The following is a 27,584-nucleotide window of genomic DNA, read 5'->3' on the forward strand; positions in this document are numbered from 1 at the left end:
TGTGACTTGATTAATGATTTCCTTGGTTTAAAATATGAGAAGTGATAATTTGTACTAAAATATAGCAGGTGTGGCCCCTGACTTTCAAATGTTGGAACAGGTAAACATAAATAAATGTTGCATGTTTGAATATATGTGTTTCCTACCATTATTGTTGTGTAAATCATTGTTAATAATTGTGGGGAATAATTAACATTGACATGTGAACAGTCTCTTCTCATAGTATTATTATTACTACTTATTGTTATTATTACTATTATTATTAAAAAGTGATCAGTGCAATTTTGTTATTCAGGAAGTTTGTATCAAACAGGTAGCCCTTTGTACTACTCAGTTCCCTTGAAGTAGCCCTCAGTCTCAAAAAGGTTGGTGACCCCTGAACTAGATTGAAATCTAGGCCATCAGGGTACTACTTCAGAAAACTGAGCTTATCTGAAATATCCATCCATCTTCCTCCGCTTTATCCGAGACCGGGTTGCAGGGTCAGTAGTCCTAGCAGAGCCTGCCAGACTTCCCTCTCTCCACACACCTCCTCTAGCTCCTCAGGAGGAACCCCAAAGCGTTCCCCGGCCAGTCTCTCCAACGTGTTCTGGGTCTGCCCAGAGGCCTTCTCCCGGAGGGACATGCCCGTAATACCTCCCTAGAGAGGCGTCCAGAAGGCATCCTAAACAGGTGCCCGAGCCACCTCAACTGGTTCCGCTCAACGTGGAGGAGCAGTGGCTCTACTCTGAGCTCCTCAGGGGTGACTGAGCTCCGCACCCTATCCCTAAGGGTGCACCCAGCCACACTCCAGAGGAAACAAATTTCTGCTGCTTGTATCTTTCTTTCGGTCATGATCCAAAGTTCATGGCCATAGGTGAGGGTAGGGTAGGAACGTAGATTGACCAGTAAATTGAGAACTTCGCCTTATGACTCAGCTCCTTCTTCACCACAGCTGACCGATACAGAGACCACATTACTGCGGATGCCGCACTGATCCATCTGTCAACCTTTTGCTCCATTTTTCCCTCACTTGTGAGCAAGACCCCGAGATACTTAAACTCCTCCACTTGAGGGACCAACCCACCCCCAATCCAGAGAGGGCAATCCAACTTTTTTCGATTGAGAACCATGGCCTCGGATTTGGAGGTGCTAATTCTCATCCCTGCCACTTCACACTCAGCTGCAAACCCCTTCAGTGCACGCTGTAGGTCTTGAACTGATGAAGCCAACAGAACCACATCATCCGCAAAAAACAAGGATGAGATTCTGCAGCCACCAAAACAGACACTGCAGACAGACGGCCTTGGCGGAGTCCAGCATGCACCAGAAACAGGTCTGACTTACTGCCAGCAATGCAAACCAAGCTCCTGCTCCAGTCATACAGAGAACGGACAGCCCGTAACAACGAGCCCCGCGCCCCATAGTCCCAAAGTACCTCCCACAGGATGCCGCTGCGAGGGACACGGTCGAATGCCTTCTCCAGATCCACAAAACACATGTAGACTGGTTGGGCAAACTGCCATGAACCCTCCACCTCCCTAGTGAGGGTATAGAGCTGGTCCAGTGTTCCACGGCTGGGGCAAAAACCACACTGTTCCTCCTGAATCTGAGGTTCGACTATCATAGCTGTATCACTGCTATTTAATTAATATGGTCCCGGGGAGGCTAAGAAGTGTGATCCCCCTGTGCAGATTTCTCTTTTGGTGTAGTCCAGTCAGCTTGTGCTAACATTTTTAGCTGTGGTAGGATCATGACCTCATGGTAGCTGAATGCAACAGTGGTGCTACAGCAAATAACTAATCGAAAGGTTAAGGTGCTGAGGCGTTGCACAGCCAGCAGTGCCATGTGGGTGTGTTTCTACAGAAACAGTGGGTTTAGGGCATGATCAGGGGGTTTTGTGAAAAGTGTATGTACAAGCTGAATGGGGAAGGTGTGTTGAAACATGTTAACACATGACCGGGAGACTATAATGAATAGTTTGTGCAGGAAGCTTTCATTAGGCTCACCCTCTGCTCCCTCAGTGTGACTGTCCTGTGTTCCCTCAGAGTTCTGGTCACAGGGACGGGCTTTTGAAAGGTGCTGCACTTCAATATGTCATGTTAGTGGGATGTTTTGGGGTTTTTTTTTATATCTCGAAGAACACTTTCTTTGATAATATTTATGCTCATGGTTGTGAAGTCACTGTATTTTTGTGTTAAAACCTTTAACTTGAAAATAACAAAGATAATTCTATTGTTATGGGACATTTAAAATCTAATTTTCTTTAATAGCAGTATGGAGTATAAATTCCTTTGTTTGGTTATTTATCTTGAGTGATGACTGCAGTCTGTGTATATCTGATGATCCAGCACATCTAGAAACAAGAGTGTGGCAGCTCTAGATGATATGTCATTGACCTGGCTGTGTAAACTGATAGTTATTTAGAAGTGTAGTTTGGTATATGTATGTTCTTAAGCTGAATAGTTGGGTAATGCTGGATGGACACTCTACACAAATAAAGGCTGAGCTGCCCTGTGTCTTCAATTTGCCAACGCGCGTAGAAAGTATCAGTCGGGACTGGCCGAGTCCTTCACTCAGTTGTCCGGGATGATGTAACCATGTTCCCCTTCCACACCAGCACTACCCAGAGATCTGCTGCTAGACAGTCCCTCAACTACAAAGTGCGACTGTGGAGCACCATGTGGCTATCACTGTCACACAGGCTGAAGTGAATTGTCGTGCTAATGAACATCGTGCTGTGTGTAGGTGAGCGTTAATCAGTGCTGAGCTGGAGGAGGGCAGCTGAGCGGATACGTTTCCCTGCAGGCGAATGAACTACAGGATTGATTCTTTTTGCTCTAAATGAGAAGAGACAAGGGGACAAAAAAACAGTTCAGGCACTGCACTGACATCACGCTTTCACACAGTGCCACATCCCTCACCACCAGAGTGGCATAACTGCCATACAAGGATGAAACTAACTGAAAAAACAAAGATCGCTGGAGGCAACAACGGTGAATAAATAAAATGTTCTGTCCCATGTTGAATCAATGTGGAATGCAAGTTGCCATTTTTAATGCTAAAATGTATCATCCACAGTGGTGAACACATCAAACTAAGGAAAACCAAACCAGGTTAGAATGTCTGAGAGGCCAGAGAGATAAAGACGTGCACTGTTATCTTTGTGCCTGTGGAGCTGCATGACCCACTGTGGTTCTTTGTGGCCATCATGTCCCTTAAGTCTGCCTCCCTCTACTAACCACAGTTCAGACCCACTTGGTCCTCCTGCTTACCATGCGTCTTGGTATCTTCACCACTGCTAAATACTGATGCAGTGACTGTGGCTGACTCACTGTACGTGAATAACAAAGATGAACAAATGGTGAGATTGAAAACTTCAGAGATGTTTAAATTGGAGAAATAGTTCAGTGCATCCAGCAGCAGTAACTGAACAGAGGGGGAAGAGGAGCAGAGCAGCGCAGTGAGCTCAGGGTCACAGCTCCCAGTGAGTCACCAGGCAATTTTTACAACATAAAAGTCAATCAGAAGGAAGCTTCTCTGAGTTTATCTTCATAGAAGCTGTAATTGAACATGTAAATAACAAACTAACATAGATATGCTATAATAACAGATATAACCAAATTATATAAATGTATTTTGTATGTAGGTGTTTCTATACCATGTATTGCTATAGTTATGGAGGACAGTGTTAATTGAGGTGGGGGCTTGTCCCTTACTTGTCCATAATAACCACTAGGCCTTATGTAAGGATATTGTGTTGGTCTTCTTACAGCCATTTAAAGCTTGTTTGTAGTGAATAATTGGAATAGTTGCATATTAAACTACAATCACAGTTTTACTAAAAAAAAAAAAAAAATTGCAATTTGATATATTTTCCCAAATCGTTCAGCCTGGACAACTCATAACATGCAGCTGATAAATGAGGCACCGTCTCTGACACACCAATAGAGCTACATGACCACTGCTTCCCCTCATGAAAAACTGCCACAGAGGCGGCTTCAAACCATAAGGACTGTTTGTGTGTGTATGTGTGTGTGTGTGTGTGTGTGTGTGTGAGAGAGAGAAGTGGTTTACACCGTGCTCTGACTCAACACAACTCCAGTGGTGGGAAAAAGAACTACTATAGTGAATGCAGATAGAGTCACCCAAATCAGTGACTGTTCTCCGATAGGAAAATCCATCATACACATGGTAACTGTGTCGACTAGACCATCCAGATATACAATACAAAAAATAAGATAATGGATGAGATGGTGAACTTCAAGTATTGCGCACAGTATTTCACACAGTGGAGTTGGATGTGGTATTTCATTTAGTGAGGTAATAAGGGGTTATTGCACGTTTCTCACATTTTGTATTTGCCATCAGTCTTACTGCGGCAGGAGAAAAACTGCTGTAAAGTCTTGTTCTGTGTGTGATGATACTGTTCGTCCTGCTGTGCCTGAGTCTGTAGATGTAGTTTTAATGTCGGTGCCCTTATAACATCACAATGGTACGGAACTCAAATGGAACAACCATGGACGGATATATACACACAGACATACACGGTATTGGCTTCTAGCTTCCACCAAAACAATTCTATAATACTTTGACAAAAATGTAATCATGAGTATTTATTTACACTTTTTGCTTGGCAATCAGAAATATGAAGGTGTGAGAGAGTCATTGTTTTGTTCAGTTTATATTAAAGCTTTAAGACAAGAATGTTGTGGACACTTTGTTTAGAAGTGTTGTGGCCTGTTGCAGTGAGTTGGAATCTTTGGATGTCATTTTTCAAACTTGCAAACAAAACGCTCTAGTCATTTATATGTGTCCTCAAAATGCAAAAGCCCCAGGGTACCAGCGCGCTCTTGTCTGTGTAGACGTGCCATTGTGTTTGTGTGGATTTCCCTTGGCAGTTGTTTCTTTTGCTTTCTGCTACAGTGATGATGAGGCGGAAGCAACAGAGCATTTCCTACAGCCAGAGGAGACATGCAGTATGGATGCTGATTATTAGGTAGTCTCTGCTTTTGGTTCTGTTGCAGTGTGATCTGGGGTTTTACCTGCGATTTTGTTTACTTTCACCCAGTTGCCCCTTTGAACCCTTTTCCAACCCAAGATACATGAAAACACGTTTCTACATTTTACCTAGCTACCATTTGGGTATGAAGGAAGTGAGAAGGATACTGTCGGTGCCACTTTAGATTTACGAAGTTCACCACACAGACTCTTTGTGCAAAGTGCAGAAGTGTGTGAGTGCATATCTGTTAGATGCTTGTATTAACTGGGAGAGAGGAAAATCTACAGGTCATGCAAAAGTGGATGTTACAAATTACACCCTTTCACTGTATTAGTCATTTACACTGCCCAGCCACTATATTGGTAAAACTGTATGCACATCTATGCAACACTTCCACCTTAACATCTATGTTTATGAAGCTCAAAATGTTTCTATTTTTAATGAAATTGTCAAATGTATAAATTGACTTATGTTTATTACTGAGGTCATAATTAAAGGTGGTGTTTTACTGGACTACATTATATTCAGAGGTGTTCCTAATTTTCTGACCCTCAAGTATGTAGCTGGGGAAGACAAAATATAGACACCTTTGAATATAATCTGGTCTAGTACAACTGAAATATTTTGAGCTTCAATAGCACTGTATTCCCATACCAGATTCTAGGTTCCGAGGAACAGTCTGAATAAACTAGTTATAGAACAACAAACCACAGACCCAGTATGAAGATTTAGAAACGGCTTGTTAAACAAAAATAAAATAAATATAAAATCACCAATAAATGAAATTCGGTACCATTAGTGATCAAAATCTTCACAATAACAACAACTTTCATGAAATACTTGTACAGTAATCACACTTCCTGTGTTTACCTCAGAATATTTCTCTTTTTTTCTTTAAGAATAACTTCCGTTCAATTATTCTGTCCCTATAATTGTTTCAGGTTTAAACCTTTCCAAGTAGTATTTTTTCCCAAGTTGCAACTTTTTTCTCTTGTTTACCTTAACCATATAACAGTTTATAATTTGTAATTCCACTGTATCACAATTATAAACTACTTCCAATGAGGTAACATCCAAATAACTCTGGTTGATGATTCCAACCTCCCAGAAGGTTCACTGCAATGTCTCTTTAACCAGGTAAGTCCCGTAGTTTGTAGCAAGGTTAGATCCTACCACAATTCAGGGATTGAAAAGTCATGTGATGTCCTTTTCCCTCAAGAACGGTGGGTTTGCACCATTAAGATGAAAGGTCTTCCACGTATGGTCCTCTCTATGGGTGGCTCGCCATCTGGTGTCCAAGGTCAGTGTGCAACACTGGCAGGTCTTCAACCTCAACTAAAATGGCCAAGTCCTCGTTCTTAACATACAAAACAAAACTACTCCACGGTGGAACATGAAAAAAAAAATACAGTAATGTCCAAAAATTTGTGGATACTCAAACAAGAAAAGTTTTCAATCACTTTTCCTTTCTTTTCTTCCTTTTCTATCCAACTATCGTCTCCTTATTTCTACCGATTCAATTGCTCTGTTTTTTTCCTTTCTTCTTTTTTTCCGTACAAGCGAAATCTTCACTGATTGGCTCATTCTGTCACATGACTCTCACACTCTTAAAGGAGTATGACAACCATTCATTTTTTTCTTTCATATCAAGAATACAATTAAAACATACGTAACAATCTATCTCTTCTTTATATTGACATTACTAATCTGCCGTTTAAATGTTTATATTGACCTGGGTTACACCCTCCCCTCGTAACTCTATGCAAGTCCCTTTGCATAGCAACTTGGACTTAAACTATCTCGGGCTCAGGCAGTTGTACAAAACTAGACTCTCCAAGAGATTCAGCAATAGCTGAGGTCAGACTCTGAAATAGGGATTGGACTATAGTCACTAAAGGGTGTCCTAACTGTGGATATGTCAGTCTCATCAGTCCTGTCCTCTGTCTAGTGGATCTTCTGATCTGTTGCTGTGTCTCTTGTCCACTTCCTTCTTCTTCAAGGAGTGGTTCAGTGTCCTGTGCCAATCCCGGTTCCTCTACAATGATATCAGTTGTTACCCTCGGCTCAAAATGTAACTCCGGTGAGTCCTGTACGTTGGCCGGTACATCCTCAGGTACTGGGTCCTCCGGAGAACTGTCACACGTCAAAGGGGGTGTATTTATCTTTTCAGGTTGACGCACGGAGTCCTCGGCCAGTGTATAGTCTCTTGCTGATGAGGACTGACAACTCAAACTCACTAGATTGCATTGGCCTGCTGTCGCGAGGTAGAGCATTGTCAGCAGCTATTGTCTCCACAGAAGGATGCGTTTGTTCATCCAGAGGCATAACAAGGTCAAGTTTCTGTAAAGGCTCTGAGATACTCAGCATAGGGTCTGGAATGGGATATGATAGATAACAATCCTCCTCTTCAAATGTATATGCTGAGTCCTCTTCATCTATTTCAGCTTGTGGATGCTGGAGTGTGCTTGGACGTGTTTGGTTTGTACATTATGGGAGGTTTCCTCAAGGATTAGCAAGAACCCACATGGCAACAAAAGATCCCTGTGCAAAGTTCTAATGGGACCATCTTTGCTCTTTGGTTGAACTGTGTAGACAGGAAAATCTCCCTTCCTACCAACAACAACATACAACATCTATTCCCACTTGTCAGCCAACTTGTGTTTTCCTCTCAATCATACATTTCTCACCAACACCCGGTCACCAACATCCAGAGTAGATTCAGTCACATGCTTGTCGAACCTGATTTTGTTCCTTCCAGCAGCCCTTGAGGCATTCCTTGTGGCCAACTGGTAGCTCTCCTGAAGATGTGTCTTCAGTGACTGCACATATTGGGAGTGTGATTTCTGATGGCTTCTGTTCAAAGAGACATCAAAAATGAGATCAATCGGTAGCCGAGGTTTGCTGTCCAAACATCAACTCATAGGGCGTGAAGCCTGTTGTCTCATACCTTGTACAGTTATACGCATGGCTTAACGTAGTCCCGCCAGTGCTTCTTATCTTCTTCTTTAAGTGTACCAAGCATATTCAGGAGAGCTCTATTAAACCTTTCCACAGGGTTTCCCCTGGGATGATAGGGCGTGGTTCTGACTTTGTGCATGCCCACAGCATTACAGAGTTCCTTGATTAGCTTGGACTCAAAATCTGCACCTTGGTCGCTGTGCAACTTCTCAGGGATGCCGTAGTGTACTATGAAATTTTCCCACAAGCATTTGGCTACTGTCCTGGCCTTCTAGTTTGGAATCGGAATAGCCACAGTATACTTAGTAAAGAAATCAGTGATTACCAGGACATCCTTTGTATTACTTCAGTCTGGTTCTATGGATAAGAAATCTATACAGACTAACTCAAGAGGTCTGATAACTTGGATGTTTACGAAAGGTGCTGCTTTTTCAGGAGGTGCTTTTCTGCAGATACAATGTAAAGGATTCCATTGTGCAGCTCAAGTCTGTTTAATTCTCGCAAAAAGATAAGAAGCTCAGGGATCTCTTTCTTCACGACGGGAGGAGGCACTTGTCTCGTTTCCAGCTGACTGATAACTTCATTGACAGCAGGATCCTTTCGCTGCTTTTGCCTTACTTCCTCCTCTGAGAAACTGGAGGACACAGGAAATCCGTTGAAATGTTCAAAACTCTCTGGAATAGCCTCAGCTGACATAGCAAGAGATGTCACAAGGGAAATACTAGCAGAAGGATTCCCAGATGTTTCTCACACACAGCGTTAACAGCACTGTAGGGAACACAAGTAATATTGTCACACACTGGTAGATGATGGTTTATGAACTGGCAAATTCGCTCTTGCTCCTTCGGAGAAACACTGTCATTTATTAGCTCAGCATGAGGATGTCGTGAAAGAGCATCAGCATCCACATTGCATTTTCCAGCTCTATACTGAAGTTGAAACTCAAAAGTGGAGAGGGCAGATAGCCAGCGATGACTCGTTGCATCCAGCTTGGCAGTTGTCAAAAGATACGTGAGTGGGTTGCTGTCGGTGACCACAGTAAAAGAGCTTCCGTACAAGTAGTCACAAAATTTTTCAGTCACGGCCCACTTAAGTGCCAAAAATTCCAGCTTATGAGCTGGATAACGAGCCTCACTCTGTGATAGTTCACGGCTAGCATACACAATTACCCTCATTTCCCTTTCTTGTTCTTGATAGAGCGCTGCCCCTAGCCCAATAGTGCTTGCATCTGTATGTAATACATATGGTAGCTTGGGATTGGCAAAACCTAACACTGGGGCAGTAGAGAGCTTTTTAATAATAGTCTCAAATGCAAGCTGGCAACTAGCTGTCCACCTTTCTCTAAAGGGCTCTTTTGGTTGGAAATACTGAGCACTATTTCTCTTGGGTGTGCTACTCTTCCTCAGTGGGGGGTATCCAGCAGTGAGGTCATTCAGGGGTTTCACAATCTTTGAAAAATCTTGAATGAAATGCCGGTAATAACCAGCAAAGCCTAAGAAGGAGCGTAACTCCTTGAGGTTTTTGGGACTTGGCCATGTTTTCAGAGCTTCAACCTTCTCGGGATCTGTCTCTACTCCCTTCTGAGATACTATATGTCCCAGATACTTCACAGAGGTGTGGAAAAACTTACATTTCTCCATTTCTCTTCCTAACCACTACTATGGGGGAGGAAAATGGAGATTCAGACTCTCGGATAACTCCAGACTCGCTCAACTCCTGTAGGTGCCGTCGCACAGCGCCCAGATCTTGTGGATGGATCGGTCGAGGTTTGTGCTTAAAGGGTGTTCCATCACTTAATTTGATTTGGTGCTTAACTTTATCAGTGCAACCAAAGTCTGTATCATGAATACAATTCATAATTCAAAGAATACAATTAAAACATACGTAACAATCTATCTCTTCTTTATATTGACATTACTAATCTGCCTTTTAAATGTTTATATTGACCTGGGTTACACTTCATAAACGCATGTTAAGGCAGAATTGTTGCTTTGAAGTGCATATAATTGTACAGGTGTGCCTAATAAAGTGGCTGGGCAGTGCACATATAATCTGTATTGTTACTGACTGTTTGATAACGGTTCAGTTCATAAAATGTGCAGCCAAATGGGGAACCTTTCTCATCAGCCAAACATGGCTATAATTTCTTCTAGTTTGTCATTGAAGATGTTTTGCAATGTCATGTGCAGCACTGGCTATTTGAAAAGCCAGGCCAGAAAATCATCATGAGCCAACTACAGGCCACTGCACTGAGGCCATTGTCAGCGTACAAATTCTGCTGCTGACTTCACTGGCTGTACTGCGTTGTTAGTGATTTGCTCCCTCTGTAGGCCAGGTGGTGTATTGCAACAAAACTTTATTAAAACGTTATTTTAGCAGGAATTTTCCCTCTTGTGTGTTTTATTAATTGGAAAATTGACTCTAGCTGGTTATCTTTATTATGTACAATAAATGCATAATTTAGGAATGCTGACTGTTGTGTCTGCTCTGTCGTATGTGAAGCTACTATCCAGTTATTTTCACAGGACGTAATGCTTCACCATTTTCCCCCTTACCAACCCCTTGCCTACATGTTTATGGTCAAGTCATCTCCACCACCTGTGCACCATATTTTTTAAATATTCATCGATATCAAAAATACTGGATAATGCCGTTAATGATGGAGACATTCAAAATGTGTGTTAGAGCACCAAGATACATACAATGTCCTGGGGAGTACTACTGAATGGAATGTTTATAAGAGTGTCTCTGGGAATGTCTGCACATTTTGCATGTCACTGTGTACATACTGTATGTGTGCAAGCCACACTCGGGCATCACTGTTGCTTTCACGCCGTTGACCTGTCTACAGGAATGTTGCTGAAAAACCTAAATGTCACATGTGCTGTGTTTCCACACATCCAATGGGAGGAGTGATACGAGGTTTGGGTTCCCAGATATGAGTTTGTGCCGCTTCTGTTAGGGTCACTGTACATGAGGTGCATCGTTTCTGTTAAAGCCTGTTTTTTTTTTTCTCTCTCTCTTTCTTTTCTTTTCTTTTCATTAATCAGGTTTGAAAATACTCAAGTTTTCTGCTAAAGACTTTTAGTGATATTGCTTTTGCCAAGTAAAAAAAAATAAACAAAACAAAAAAAACTAGCTATATTTTTTCCTGTTGTGTATCAACATTAAAGTGCAGGTGGTGTTAGCCTGTAGGAGAGATAATTTTGTTAGTCGTATGAAATCAGACTTCACTCTTTGTGTGGCATTCTTCAAATTTAGTTCACTCACACGATATAGTTACCCTCTCTTGAAAAGGAGAAGTATTCAAATGAACCATGAAAGTAATGGCAAATTTGTACAAATGTTTGCTACAAAAAAAGAAGTGGCACTCCTCACACCTGTGAACCAGAGTCTCTTCCCATTGGCTCACAGACATGGGGGCCCACTTTCATATGTATGGTCTGCAGCTGGAGTCTTTTCCGTGGACTGAGCAATGTTTCAAATTTTGAGTGGCCCATAAAGGTGTGTTCAAATTACTGTGGAAAGCCAAGGGTGTTGTGCTGTGAGATTTGGCTGGCAGGCACAGTAATGCCCCAAAACCCCATGGAACGCTGTACAAAATGCCACTACCTTAGTTTCAGTATATTAATGTTTCTAGTAATACACAATGTTTCAGAGGCTCAGTGTTGTTTAACAATCTTTGTAGCTGCGCCTACAGCTGATAATTTGCTAATTAAATAGGAGGTTTTGTGTCTATCAGTATAGGGTAATAGGTTACTGTAAAGTTTGGAGAAATTTGGAAACACAAGTAGGCTGATTTGTTTTTTGTCCAAGCAACGGTTAAGAGTAACTGGGCACACCCACAAAGGTCAGTGTAACTGGGGTCAGAGTTCAACAAATTTAGAACTTTCACCTCACCCCTGCTTCACTTGGTGCACTGTAGAAGTCCACACTGAACCATTGCAACACACCAATTACACAACAATAAGAACGCATGTGCAAAAGCCATTTTTAATTGCGAAGGTGTTTGCACAGCGTGCCACAAGAGGCATGCAGCTGACATAATATAACCACTCCCTTCAGCCACTCTGCACGTAGTTCAGAGACACTGAGCTGAATGCCTGTTACGGGGTTTGTAAAAATAAGAAAAGGACAAAGATGATGCACACCTCACTGAAGGTAGAGGTTCTAAGTGAATGTAAAAGCCACTGCTGGAGTGACCACATTTTAGCCAGGCCCAGCATGCACCTGTTTGTCACACAACCTTGTGACTGAGTTTGTGCTGGGTCACCTGGCATATAATTTCCAAAAGAGCTGCGCAGTTTTTATTATTGAGGTCGATGCAACCTGGTTTACTTATGCCAACGTAACGCTAATCTTAACCATAGTCTGTTCTTAATTTTATTGCATTGTCTTATGTCTTTTGCACCTTTCACTAACTGCTGCCTCCAGCCCAGGTACAACCACACCCCGTGGTACTCAGCTAGTGAATGTAAACATTGAGAACTTATCTTTTACAGTATGTCAGCTAAATGTTGACAGCCTTCTCTCTGGACCTGAAACGCCGGGCTTCTGTGGTTGCAAACTCGCCAGCAGCTTTGTCTCCGCTGCAGCTGCTGATTTGGCTCCTTCCTTTTGCTCCGGTCTCACAAAGTTTAATATGAATTCATCATACGACATTTATTCATCCTTTGTAATGGATATGGGATGGATAATTCTTGAAGACAAAATGTAACCTCCCTAGCTCTAATGCTCCAAAAGTAACAAATGGGTGTGAGCTGTGGTGGTGATCGGCACTGTCTCAACAGCTTTTCAGTGCACCCATTACTCAGTGAGTCATTCGGTATGAAGGCTTTTCTGCATTGGACAGAATATGTTAAAGGTTACTTTTGCTCAGTGTCTCCTTTTTTTCCTCTGAATGTTTAAACAAGCACTTAGGGAAGTTCTCTTCTGGAGAGACATCTGCACAGTTAGAAATTCATCAGTTCTGCATATATTCTGGCAGGTGTAATGGCAGATTGAGACAGTGCATATGAGGAAACCTGTTACAAAATAAGCAGCTCAGTAATTGGCCTGTTGTCAAGCTGTGTTTGAGGAAACACTGCCTTCATATAACTGATGTGATGTGTTAGGCTTGTACTGAATGTTTTGTAATACTGTTTCAATTGTCTGTTAAATTCCACATTCTGTAATTGTTTACTGACTAAAATACAGCCCAGAAGATGAACAAGGAGCATCACTGTTGAGGTGCTGACAACTAGTTAACTCACATTCCCTCATTAATTAATGAAGCATCTTAAATTGGCTTTATCAGTGGTAATATATGTCTGAAAACATCTGAAATTTGACCCTTGTGCACTTTACAAGTACTTGTGCAGCAGTGCTTCTCCAATAAATATAAATTAGGATGACACCCAGGAACAAGAAATCACTTTATTCTGCCAGAAGACAAAACATTTTCAGCCATCCAGCCTTCATCCGTGTTACAGTCTCACAGTACAGCTTGCAAACAGGTGAAGCCCTTGAGTTAGTTGGCCTGCACCTGGTGGAGTAATCATTAATGAAGCAAGCTGAATTCTGAGGACATGGGTAAACCTGGCAGTTTGTAAAGCCCAATCACAGGCTCTCTAATTTAACTGCACTGATGTCATACATGTACAAAATACAATTAGTTTTAGTACAGGTCAATATCAAAAAATGTGGAATAAAGATATATTAGGGTTCAGGCGCAAGCCACAAACATTGGGCGTGTAGCCATTCATAAAGCGGCGGATATCTGAGCCCAACAGCAGAAGTGTTTCTCCACTCATGCACAACTGTACCTGTCAGTATATGACTTTGTAGTTATAATTCTTTAGGTGGGGCTAAGGCTGCCAGTGTGTCACAGATGGTCATACTGAAAATCCACCTTTGCATTTGCAAAGGGACTATAGTCATTGCTCTGCTTTGGTGGAGGGATACTGCTTCCAACTGTGGGCGTGATGATACCAAATTTTAATGGCATAAATATTGCAATGGTGATACTCGATCTTTACTGAGATGCTACAATTATTGCTAAGGTTTGGTAAAGTTATTTCTCAGCATATTGAGTTTGGGTTTCATTAAAGCTTCCAAAGCTGGCAGAGGTGAAGCCGACCTGGTATAGTACACCTAAGCACTGTAACTAGCTTGTCCCTTTGACTTTTTTGACCTTCAGGTCTGTGATTCCACTCATTAATCTGGACGCATCTCTCACTTATGGAACATTTCGTGCCACATAGGTTTTGCTCGTTTTGTTTAGCACCACATAATCAACTCCACTCTAATTGGCCTGGCTGCCATAAAACTGTATGGATGTTCATGTCCCACATACTGCTGGTTCCCCTGTGTTGCTGCTGCTGGCTGTTCTTTGTGGATCCCTAAGGAGTGTTCAGCTCTACTAAGTAATCCATTAAACAGCAGATGCTCATCAGGACCGCAGCTTCCCCATACTGCTCCTCCAGCCTCTGCATTCCATTTTATTATCTTTTCCTCCCTCTCGTCTCCCTCCCCTTCAACCCATCTGTCTGGATCTGTCTGGCATTTCATTATGCAGCACTCGCAGGCCTCACACAGACTGCTTGGTGCTGTAGCTAGTATTTAGATGCAGCATGTGAAGGAATCATCTCACACACAGGCACGACATAATCATGAGAGCAGTCTATTATTTGTGTCTATAGCTCTGCAGTAATTGGTGCACATGTGAAACCTGTAATGTTCAGTTTGTGGAACTGTTAGATGACTTGATTGTCTTACCCATTTCAAAAAAAGAAATGGCCTTGCACAGAGAATGGTACGTGTGTGTGTGTGTGTGTGTGTGTGTGTGTGTGTGTGTGTGTGTGTGTGTGTGAGAGAGAGAGAGAGAGAGCAGATAACCAACAATGGAGCTGAAATTTTCTTTAGCAGAATCACTGTCATCATCTTTGACTACACAGTCTTTTCTACACCAACAAGAATGGCAGGTTATATCCTAAAGACAGTTGTCCCCAGTAGCACTGCAGCTATGAATATTCATTTGATGAGGATGTGACATCAGAGCTCTGCTTATGGAATGAAGCTGTGAAGTGCTGGCAAGCTGTCGCTGCGACCCATTCATCCTCCAGGCTCCAGCTGTCACACAGCAACCATTCACAAAACAGGACATTGCCAGTGATTGTTTCTGTACAGGCCTGGCTCATCTCAGACAGTCCTAGTATTTTATCAGAAGTGTCTGTTCACCGTTAACAAAAGCTCAGTGACTTTTTTTTACTAGGGTGAACTTGGGACATACAGTATGAACTGTTAAGTCGTGTATTATCACTCCCATAGACTTGTTTTTAATCAAAGAACCAGACATTTTCTCACTGATGATTCACCTCCTGTAATGCCCACCCAAGCCTCTGATGTGCTCCAGCTGTCAGCCGGTTATGTGAAAATGAATGGGACTTTTCCCTAAATTCAGAAAACTCCTTTTACTTCAAGACCCTGTATTTTTGTAGTGGCTTAGACTAATAAGGTGGTGAGAAATGGGCAAGGGACTCGATTGTTTTTCTTTTGATTTATTAAGCAAAGTGTACAGTGAATGACGAAGAATAAAAGGATACTCAGTCTTTAGAGGCACAGCAAACAGGCAATGGGGCAACAGGGTGTGGAGACTGGATCCACCCTAGATACAGAACTTCAAGATTTCACTTTGAGTTTGACCTTTTATTTCTTAATGTATCACGAGTGTTGTCACCCCAATCTGTTGCTGTACAAAAGCAACATACAATAAGAAACAGGAACTAAGAATGCTGATTTAGAGGATGCCGAAGATAGAGTTAGGTGGAAACAGATGATTCACTGTGGTGACCCCTAACGGGAGCAGCCGAAAGAAAAACTTAGAATGCTGATTTACTGCTTTAGCTGAACAAAGTAATGCTGATTTAAAAAAAGAAGAGGAATTCAGCCTTTGTCCTTACAAAGAAACACACTTTTATTAATGTTTATTCTCTTTCTTCTCCTCCCTCCCCCTTTCCTTTCTCTGTTTCTTTCCTGCAGAGATTTGAATTAGAAGATTTTCAGATCTGTTTTCCAAGTGAGACTTTTTCAGCTTCCAAAAGTTGTAGTCTAATAATTCTGATTAATTCATTCTTTCTCCAAAGTGAGAAGCCTTTTCTTTGGATCTTTGTTGGAGTAGCCTATTCCTTTAATTGAATACGTTCTCAAAATTCAAATATTATTTCTCACCGGTATTTGATGCAGCAGACATTCAGAGTTCTCATGAAATGCTCTGTGCACCCCACAGAGTTGTGGGCTTTTGAGTGCACTGTACCCCAAACCACCTGGGTCTAGTGGTGCACTGGCTGAAAATAAAAAGCTCTAAGAAAATAAATGTTGAAATGGAGCCTGGCAGTCAAGAGCTGTAAATGAACTGAGAGGACAGATCCTGAAGTACAAGGATGTAGAGCCAGACATCTGAATGAGGCGCCTGAGAAGAGAGCTCCCTGGATGGCTGATGAGCTAGCACCAAAAACCTGAGCAACAGGGAGGGGAAGAGTGAGAGAAAGGCAAACACCTTAGAAACCTGAGGGGACAAACAAACAGAGGGTTAGAGAGATGCAGTGCTTTTCAACAGGTCTGCAATAATTCCAAAGGCAGGACAATATGGACTATACTACAGGGTTAATAGATTAAATGAGACCGAAGACCCACCATCAGGAGAATGGTAGCAAGTACAAGGCAAGAAGTAATAAGTACTATGTCACTAGCTAGAAGTTATGTGGAATGTTAAGTTTAGGTTTAAATGCATCCGCTGAGTCAGAGTGTCTGATGTCAGCAGGGAGGTTATTCCAGAGGGAGGCGGCTTGATAAGAAAAAGGCCAGCAGACTTTTTTTTTTTGGACAGACAGGAGCCCTGTGTTCTGTGAGCAGAGAGCATGAGATGGAATAAGTGATGAAGCACATGAGATTTCACTGGACTAACACAAGCATAGTTTTTCTGACTGAAAAATGAGTAGATAATGATTGATGAACCCCTAAAAGGTTTGACAGTGATGCTCTGTTTACAGGAAAGGTTGTACACTGTATAGTGATTTATCTTTTGTAGTTTTTAAAAACATTACCATATGAGTTCTGCATTCTTCTGGCCCTATGGTGATTGTATTGCAGGTAGAATGTTTGACCTTCTTATTGTTAGGGATCCCCATCTGACATCCTGTAAAATAATAGTGGTAACCCTAACATGTTATTTCTTCCCTGTTGTCCTTCCTTGCCCCCTTGCTCTTCTCCCATCTTCTCTCTTCCTCTCAATCCTCTCTGTCCTCATTCTCTAGGTGTCTTTTTCTGAGATGTTCAGGCTAAGTGGCCTGAGGGGTTTTGGCCCCGAAGCACAGACCACCAGGACAGACACTCCCACTTCTAAGAGGCTACACATGGACACGTCAACATGTAGAGACAGCTGCACAGCTGTCTGAAAGAGGGAAGTGATTAAACAGCTGACAGTTGAGGCTGAACTACAGGAACCGATATTCAGGACCCGACTGATCCTCAAGACAGAGATCAGCTGTGTTGGTGGTAGCTTTTTTTTTTTTTTTTTTTTTGCCAAATTCCATTTCTCCTTCCTCAATCCCCATACATTTGACATTCCATCTATCAAGTAGTCATCTGTCTTTTCTCCTTTTATTCAGTCATCAGTTGCACTGCACAGCTAAAAGTGTAGAACAGGTAATGGATGATGCTGGCCATGGTGACCTAGTGTAAATGGCTATTCTTCAGCACAGCTCAGTGCCAGTATCTACTGCTCGAACTTCCTCCTCCGCCCCCCCCTCCTCTCACCCCTATTCCACCTCTCTGCCCTCCTTCCCTGTTCCCTGCTCCTGCTTGCTGTCCAGTCCTTGCGCTCCCCTGCAACACCATGGTAGGTGCAGGATTGGGTGTGTGGAAGCTAATGCGAGGAGTCCGCCAGCTGGAGCTTCACCGCCTCATCCTGGCACTGATCATCTTCTGTTTGCTGTCCATGGCCTTCCTAGCATACTATGTCTCCAACAGCCCCAAAATCAAGGAGGCCCCCCCTTTACCCTTTAGTGACTGTGGTGGAGGAGGGGGCATGGCACTGGGAGTGAGTACTGGGACTGCTGGAGGAGGGCCAGGTGTCCAGAGGGCACCGCTTTTTCTTCCCCCCCGACAGGGCCGACTGCGACAGGTGAAGGCAATGGACAGTTCCAGGACTGAGCCTGTAGTTCTGGTGTTTGTAGAAAGCATCTACTCCCAGCTGGGCCAGGAGATTGTAGCCATATTAGAGTCTAGCCGCTTCCACTACCGGACAGAGATTGCTCCTGGTAAAGGTGATATGCCCACATTGACAGAGCGTAACCGTGGACGTTACACACTGATCATCTATGAAAATGTGTTGAAATACGTTAATCTGGATGCATGGAACCGTGACTTGCTGGATAAATACTGTGCTGAGTATGGAGTTGGTGTCATTGGCTTCTTCAAAGCTAATGAAAACTCTCTTCTCAGTGCACAACTCAAAGGTTTCCCCCTCTTTCTACACTCACACCTGGGACTCAGGGACTACCGTATCAACCCCAGTGCTCCTCTACTCTATGTCACCAAGCCCAACCAGGTGGAGCAGGGCTCTTTACCAGGGGATGACTGGACCATTTTCCAGTCCAACCATTCTACCTATGAGCCGGTGCTTCTGGCCAGCACCAAGTCATCTGAGGCACTGGCACATTTTGGGCCCAGCCCGCTACGGGCCCTACATGCTACAGTGATCCAGGACTTGGGGCTCTATGACGGCATTCAAAGAGTTCTTTTTGGGAACAATCTGAACTACTGGCTACACAAGCTGGTATTTGTAGATGCCATTGCCTACCTGACAGGGAAGAGACTGTGTTTGTTTTTGGACCGCCACATACTGGTGGACATTGATGATATATTTGTTGGCAAGGAGGGAACCCGTATGAAGGTGTCAGATGTGGAGGTGAGTGAGTCTTGTCAGCCAAAGTCACACTGCATAATTGTTGATTGTGAGATTCTGACACACGTTCAGCTTCATGTAAAGAAGTGTTCAGACTATATATCAAGGAAGTTTTTGTCTCCCATACTGAAAGAGAAGTTAAAGTATCAGTTTAGATGTTTGTGTAGTTTTTAGAATATGCACTGACTGTTGAGAAATTGTTGTAAACTACTGTGATACCGCCACTATAGCCTCTCATTGTTTCTCTTCATAGAGACCAGTGTCCAGTATTTCTCATTTTCAAATATTTTACCAAAGATTCAGACAAAATGGAGTCTTTTGAAAAGGATGAATGAAATGTAAAAGTTTAATATACAGCAGATCAACCTCATCCTCAGTGAGCCGTGGGCAGCCATGACCCTGTAGCTGGTTCACTTTTGGTAGGTAGTAACCACTGCAGACTGGGAACATCCAACAAGACCCTGCAGTCTGAGAGGTGCTATGACCCATTCGTCAGCCATCGCAGATCCTTACACTTACCCATTTTTCCTTCCTCCAACACTTCATCTTTGAGGACTGAATGTTCACTTGCTGCCTAACACACCCCACACACTGACAGGTGATACTGTAATGAGATAGTGAATGTTATTCACTTTATCTGTCAGTGGTCATCATGTTATGGCTGATTAGTGTATATTAATGTCACTCTAGTTGTCTTTTATATTCATTGCCAGTCATTTTTGCACTTGGTAAAGATCTGACAAATTGTCACCATATTGGGTATGAAGCCCAAAGATGTAGAATCCTGCCTCTTAACTGCTAACTGTGAAAGAGGTATGATTGAACTGTTTAGCCTGTCTTTGGCCTGGTTTTCCACAGCTGATAAAAACCGGAACTTTGTGTCCAACACTTTCCATGTCTTCTCCTTGAACAAATCATAGGGCTGTGGTTTGAAGGTCACATTGTGACTCAGACTGACTTAAGGAGTTTGGTGCAGTGCTCAGATTAAAGCCTAGTACTATTGATGGGGTTTTGTGTTCATCTGTCATGTTAAGAGTGCAATTCTTCCAGGCAGTCAGTCGACATTTGCCCTGTAAATGTGGGTGACTTGTTGTCCTGTGATAGACCTGACCAGGATGTACCCTGCCTTTCACCCATCACATGCTCATGTCAGTCTTTGTGAGAGTATGGGTAAGAATTTCAGGTTAGCACTGTGGTGAGGCCAAGGCTATTTTATAGGTTGGGTGTTGTCAAACACATTTCTGTAATGGTAATATAAAAGATGCTCTGCCTAATATTAGGTTTGAGGATTTTTTTTCATCCAGCATTCTTCCTGTTGCTGTAAGTGACTTTATTATTGTTGGACCGTTGAGGTTAAGCAACAGTGGTTCATCATTTTTCTTGAATGACTATAGGTAGAAACAATGTTGTCGTTGAGTTTGAACCTGGGTTGTGTTTTTCCTCCTTTCACAGGCATTGCTTAACACTCAAAACAAGCTGAGGACACTGGTCCCCAATTTCACCTTCAACTTGGGATTTTCTGGAAAGTTCTATCATACAGGTATGGAACATGTGATATTAATGGATCAACACAGCCCTCTGGTGCAAAGATTCTCTTAGAATAACAGCTCAGGAGCTTTGCCTTTGTACAGAATGCAGCACTTGTGTCATGAATGAGGGCCATTGTCTCTACATGCAACTTCTGGAAATCAAATCTGAGACTCAGAAGTAGACCACACCAGTCCTCCCACCCCTTGCTCTGCCCAGCCTGTATGCTGGAATCGCACAGTGTCCGTCCTGCTAGTCCGCTGTAGTGATATCTTAAAGCAGCTAATACTAGTTTGAAACATTGCATCAGACCAGTAGACCAGAAGCATATTCAAGTATTTATTAACAGATGTGAGCTCCTACCCCATTTACTCAGCAAAGGTCCGTCAAGAAATTAAAAGGAGAACAGTTTGGTTCAGGATGAGCCAGCTCTGTGTTGAATTGATGACCAGAGGTCACAGTACAGTGTATATTAGTTGGATTTCTGTCATGGATTCAAAGACACTTAAATTAAAATTGCTTGTCTGGTGCATGAGTCAAAAAAATGTAGCTAATTCTCACCAGTGTTTCACCTGCACGCCCCGCCCACCCATTCCCATTCTCCCCATAGACTTTGCATTGTGATCACAACACAAAAATAACCCTGGGAAAGTTGGGCGTTTCTTAAACCTTTATGAATTATCAAAACATTGTCAAGGATAGCCAAGAGTTGGACAGCAGTGATAGCTGGAGACAGTACTATAAGCTTACAGAAGGAAGCAAAGGTGATCATAAATTATACCAAGAAGAAAGCAGGCCCATGAACCAGACTTCAGCACAGCAGCAGCAATACTGCAGTTAAGGAAAGGAGGTGCTTTTCTGTGAATAAAGAAAGTTAGCAGACACATTCCTACAAAAGAGGAACTGCAGGCAAAGGTGTGTGTGGGTGTGTAGGAAGAGAGGGGGGAAAAGAGGAACCACTGAGTTTATTGAAAAGGAAATATAATGGCTTTGTGCATAAAGTAAAGATTTGATTGATCAGTGATAATCAATGTTTAGTAATTTTGTATTCAAAATACTATATAGTGATCTATGTTTTAAATTCAATGCATGAACAGTTTTTGTGTAACAGTGTGTAATTCTGGTGGTTTAGTTAGATGTGATGATGGGATTTTTTTTGGTATTTTGATCAGATGTGAGATTCTTGTAATTTTATTAGCCATTAGAATGATTTGTTTTTGAGAAAAGAGAAGTAGATGATGCTGAATCACAGTGGGGGGAAGCCAGTTACGGGCAGTGTACTGAACTCTGACGGTAAAAGATGCACCCTCATAGTCTAGTGGTTATGGTGTGGTGCACCATATGTGTAAGCATAGTATGTGTGTGAGATGTCAGCAGTTCAAGTCCGGTCACTAACATTTACCACCCTTCTCTCTATCTCCCTCATTTGCTGTCCACCGCTGTGTCCAAAACATAAATGAAAAAAAAGAAAAATATACATGTAATATTTGTAACATCTCAGAAAAGAACCACAATTATTCAGCAATACATGAAATGAAATGACCATTCTGAGCTGGGGGTGAGACAGTTTAGCTGTTCAAACAGAACATTTAAGTAGAAGACGCGTCTTAATGGTTTTATTAGTCTTTAGGTTCGATGAGAAACAAACTGATGCAATAAACAGTTTTCAACCTCTTTTGAAACAGTCCTTGGCTTTTTTCCAGTAAATCTGCATTTACAGTGGTGTACACACAGTTTACAATGTAAGAGTAAGAGAAGGTAATAATTCATCACTAATTCTCAGTTGTTGCTTAAATAGCATGCCGGAAGGAATTGCACCTAACACCTTTGCATAATCACCAGGTGTTACAATATTAATGCAATAACAAGTTGTCCTCTACTGAATAATTGATTCATAAACCAGTAGAATGTTGTTTTGGAACCAATTTTCAAAGAAGATGGATTTATGTTTACACTATATGTGTCCTTATTATTCCATATGAAAAATGTATGACGTGAGAACCAGCTTGTAGATATGGGAGCATGGTAGAAAGGCCTGGTGATGAAAGGCAAATGACTTGCTTCAATATTGTGGCTGCATGTAGGGAAGAAATTTAAGCCATCAAGGTTTGATAGAATGTGCTGAGGAATGCTTCTGAACAATTTTTGATCTAAAGTGGTGTTTAGAGCAGAGAAATAGGTTGTGGAATAATCCCATCCTAAAAGGGGGTTGCACTCCTAGAAAGGTTAAGAACAACAGTTTTACAGTATCTCATTTCGTACTGATATTCTCTCAGCTCCACATCACGTCATTGGAGTGGTGGCAGTGCCGTGTTTGTTTACACATCAGGTTTTATGTTCATTTATGATGCAGCCCTCTGTTGGATATTTTAATTAGTCGCAGTCGGAAAGTAAACAAAATGGCATGAAAACAAAAAGGGTCTATAAAAGCACTGCACTTTTATAATAATTAACATTTTTATAGGATTGTTGGGTATTTGTGTCCGTATGTTCTCATGTTTAAGTCCCTGTACTTGGTCTGGGAAAAAGCATTAGGACCTCAGGGCATGATGGGAAACGCCTGGCTCTCACCTGATCTGAGAGTTGATTGGTCTAAATGTTGGATCAGCAACATCATGTTTATAAACACTTCTACTTTTTATTTTGAGTGATTTTGATTTTAGTATTTGGCTTTGGTATTATGATGCTTTGTTTTAAAGAATGCTGTATATTGGATATGTGTGGTTGATAGCGAGTGGCAGTGAGACTGAACACAAAAACCTTTGGTAAGCAGGATGGGCCTGATATTTTATTAAATCAAGGCCAGGTCAACAGGGTGAGTGTTTCTGTGACTTCTTTTACAGACTGTGAAGGCTGCTGGACACCGTTTGTCTCCAGTGCAGCTTTGTTGCACTGCTCCCTGCTGGACACTGTCTGGTCTCAGAAAATATCCCTGCACTGCCTCCAACCTGTTCAATGAGTCTGGGTTACAGAGGCCTTTGGTAGCACCTCTCCACATTAGATAGGTTTTGGAGCAAATTTATTAATATTATGTTTAATCTGTCTGCATGTGTGTTTTCAGGTACCGATGAGGAGGATCAGGGAGATGACATGCTGCTGCAGCACAAGATGGACTTCTGGTGGTTTCCTCACATGTGGAGCCACATGCAGCCTCACCTCTTTCACAACGTCAGCGTCTTGGCTGAGCAGATGAGACTCAACAAGATCTTTGCTCAGGTTAGCAGCAGACGTGGCCAGCATCACAGTGTGTGCAGGCTACATGAACAGCGGAAGGACTATGTTCCTGTGTGGCTACGTGGTCCGTTAAGAGTATGTGGCAAGAGAATCTGTGAGTGTGGTTATTAAAATGGTCACACAGTGCTTACGCTGCATTGCCAGTGTAAGCACTGTACATGAATAGCTTAAACTTTAAGGAGTATAGAAACAGTATTGGTGAAGTGAATGTCTATAGAGATGTCACTCCTTTCTCTTGACAGTGCTTTGCCTTTACCCCTGTGACCTTTCATCACCTTCTTGTCCTCTCACCAGGAGCATGGCATTCCAACAGATATGGGCTATGCAGTAGCTCCGCACCACTCTGGGGTGTACCCAGTTCACACCCAGCTCTATGAGGCCTGGAAGGCCGTATGGGGGATCAAGGTGACCAGCACAGAGGAATACCCCCATCTGAGACCAGCTCGATACCGCCGTGGCTTTATCCACAATGGAATCCAGGTCAGTTCACGGTGCTTGTTCAGTGCTTGGCATTGCAATTGTTTTCCCAAGGATACCTTCTTCGACACAGTGACGCACTTTTCAGTCAGACATAAAGATAGGAATGGAAGTGATAATGACACCTAGCGGGCTGTGCTGCTGAGCTCTCCTTTTCTGTGTAGCAGTGTGAAGACAGTTAAGCAGAAACGAGTTCTGTGAAGACTGTGTGCACAGCAGGGTTTGTGGACCAACCTGACAAACTGTGACATTTTTTCTGAAAGTAGCCCTGGACGTCCTTGGGCTAATGGAGGAGGCCTGACAACAAAGACCCCTCCATTTACTTTTACTCTGCTGGTCTCTCTGTTAAGCCTCAGCACAAAACAGTTTATTGTAAATGGTAACAAAGCTGAGTTCAGTGGCAACAGTATGCCACATAGACATCAGTATAACATAGCATGTAATACAAAGAATTCCTAGTACTTATGTAGACAGAGAAATGTGGATATTCAGGAGCACAGTGCATAGATGCACAGGTTCACTGTCTTAGGTCAGGAGGTTTTGTTGGGCAAAGACCTGCAGCACCTCCCATAGGTCAGAAGTGAAACAGGTAGCAAGTAGGACCAGACAGGATGTTACCATTGTAGAGGTAAACTAAAGTTTAACAGGACCAGGACTGCCACTGATTCTCCAGCTTCCTGCCTCACCCTCAGACTAAGGCCTGATCTAAGAAGGTAGTGACGACACCTAAAATCTCACCATTTTGTAAAAGTAGATACCCAGAGAAACGCACGCAATTGTATAAATGTAACCCCAAAAAGCTGATCTGCTTGTGTGTTTTAGGTGTTGCCCAGACAGACGTGTGGTCTGTTCACCCATACAATCTTCTATAATGAATACCCCGGAGGCTCAAAGGAGCTGGACAAGAGCATCAGAGGAGGGGAGCTCTTCCTCACGGTCCTCCTAAACCCTGTAAGAAAACCAGCCCCATGCACAAGAGCGCACATCAGGGCACAAATGCACTGAATTGATCTATATGATTGCAATATCTGTTATTATTTGAACTGGATTGTTTTTAAGCGTAATGAATAAGACTTAAGTAGCATATATAAGCACTTTATAAACACTGAATGCAGTTGTAACAGATAACCATGAGCATGATGTATAAACATGCATATAACACACCCTTCAGGAAATCAAAGCATACTGGTAATGTTGTTGATTTCAGATCGGCAGCAACGGATGAACCGAGCAGGGATGTTCTCTGCTCGTCCTCCATGTTTACGACATGATCCTGACTCGAAGTTGATGTGCATAGTCTACAGCATGTTAATGATTATGGTCGCAGATACTGTTTCTTGCAAGCAACATTAGAATTTTAATCCCTGGCAGAGTGTCACAGAAAAAAACACTATCAGAACTTCACACACATGCAGCCTACTGCCTACTGCTACTGCTTGCATCATTTCCATGACCATGCTGTTCATACTGTTCATATAGTGCCTCTTATCCTTGCACCTGTGCACTGCCCTGGTGTGATAGCTATCACATGGACATCTCACACCCACTGCCTATTTCATCATTCACCTCTGCACTATTTGCACTACCACTTTTTGTCTGTCTTGACAGTATCTTTATTGCATATCCTACCGGTAGCATGTATAAATAGGTTTCCCTGCAGTACTATCCCAAGTCTCATGCTAAGCACCATGTCTTAGGATACACAAATGACAGAGTTGAGCATGATTTAAGGACAGTTTTAACCGTTTCCTTCCCCTTCACTATATCATAAATAAATAATATTCAGGCTTTGCTATTTCTGGGCCACTAACAATCAATGATATCTGAAATTATCGATTGGCCCAGGTTTGTAAGACATGACATATATGGTACTACATGAATTTTGCTTCAAAATAACCAAAATAGCAATTGTACCTAAAACTCTTGGTGGGTCTGATGACAGAACTAATTGCTTTTCATACAGCAAGCTTCTTAGGTGAAGCCTTAGGCTGTTTAACAGTTTTTGCATAGACATTCTATAAGTTAGAAATTATGCCCAGTCAGCTCTTTTAAATGTTGTATTTAATTTCAGTTCCTCAAAATTCATAAAAATAAATTAAAAACATTTGAATTTGGAAGCAGAAAACCTTTTTTAAAAGTGATAAACCAGTGTTATCTGTTTATTCACCAGCTTCCACTTCTGAATGTCCACAGGAGTCATGGTTTACTGTATAATCTGCTTAAAACTGTAAACATTTGCTTAAAAACTCTTATTGTTTATATCATGCTTACAAATGCTCCATGGGGGACCTGGAGTAAAGTGCTAAACATGTTTCGTCTTATTGTTCTGTGTGTCAGTATATTTTTGTATGTGAATTAAACGGATCATTATTGTGTGAAATGTTTGATCAGAGCTTGATGGCGTGTCAGCTGTCGCTAACATGTTGACCTGAAAAGCAATACTACCGTCTGTGCTGCTGTACAACTGTTGGTCATTACAGTAACTAGTCTAATTTTGACTCAGCCAGCAGAGCTCCAGCTAGGTTTTACCTAATACTGTCAAATCCATTGTGCCTTCTCAATCCAGATCAGTATCTTCATGACCCACCTGTCTAACTATGGCAATGACCGGCTGGGTCTGTACACCTTCGAGTCCCTGGTGAAGTTTGTCCAGTGTTGGACCAACCTCAGGCTGCAGACGTTGCCCCCCGTCCAGCTCGCTGAGAAGTACTTCCAGATCTTCCCTGAGGAGAAAGACCCACTCTGGCAGGTCTGTATATTGATTTTTGTTGACAGTTGTCTCAAAATAAATCTTTCCTAATGTCCAAATAAAAACCACAGCTCACAAGAAATGACTTTTTAATAATTCCATGTCATCTTCAACTGACTTGTCTGAAAGGTTTTCTTCACGCTTGCTCATTGGCATATTAACATCCACATGGCTCATTGAGGAGCAGATTTTAAATGCTGAAATTAGTGTTGAGTGTATTTGCTTTGTGATGTCCTCAAAATGAAACAACCTTGTTTTCAGAACCCTTGTCATGACAAGAGACACAAAGATATCTGGTCTAAAGAAAAGACCTGTGACCGACTCCCCAAGTTCCTCATCATTGGCCCACAGAAAACAGGTGCCATACTCCCCCCGTCTAGTTACATTGTCATCTTTGTCTTACATGTCTCTCTTCATTCTGCTGACTATTTTGTCTTTTTTTCAAAGGCACTACAGCGCTTCATTCATTCCTGAGCCTCCACCCAGCAATCACCAGCTCCTTTCCCAGCCCCATCACCTTCGAGGAGATCCAGTTCTTCAGTGGAGCAAACTATGACAATGGGATTGACTGGTAAAGAATGGACCACCACACACAGTATAGTACACAGCCTTTAGAAAGTCTTCAGTACTCAGCCACATTCTGAACATAGCATGGCTTAAATTGGATATGATAGGTTCAGATTTTTCAGGTCTATCTAAATACAGTACAATAC

The 27,584-nt window shown here is 42.3% G+C and overlaps 1 protein-coding gene across 1 annotated transcript in view; it reads left to right on the top strand.

Moving 5' to 3' along the window:
- ndst2a (N-deacetylase/N-sulfotransferase (heparan glucosaminyl) 2a) overlaps window positions 1-27,584 on the top strand; it is a 45,080-nt gene that overhangs the window by 12,009 nt on the left and 5,487 nt on the right. The window contains exons 2-9 of the mRNA XM_020607548.1: window positions 17,233-18,887; window positions 20,337-20,424; window positions 23,473-23,627; window positions 23,940-24,125; window positions 24,945-25,073; window positions 26,689-26,871; window positions 27,133-27,229; window positions 27,319-27,442. Coding sequence (XP_020463204.1) covers window positions 17,814-18,887; window positions 20,337-20,424; window positions 23,473-23,627; window positions 23,940-24,125; window positions 24,945-25,073; window positions 26,689-26,871; window positions 27,133-27,229; window positions 27,319-27,442 — 2,036 coding nt within the window. The 5' untranslated portion in view covers window positions 17,233-17,813. The remainder of the gene's footprint in view (window positions 1-17,232; window positions 18,888-20,336; window positions 20,425-23,472; window positions 23,628-23,939; window positions 24,126-24,944; window positions 25,074-26,688; window positions 26,872-27,132; window positions 27,230-27,318; window positions 27,443-27,584) is intronic.

Source organism: Monopterus albus, unplaced genomic scaffold (assembly GCF_001952655.1).
Source record: "Monopterus albus unplaced genomic scaffold, M_albus_1.0 scaffold87.1, whole genome shotgun sequence".
Classification (NCBI taxonomy): Eukaryota; Metazoa; Chordata; class Actinopteri; order Synbranchiformes; family Synbranchidae; genus Monopterus; species Monopterus albus.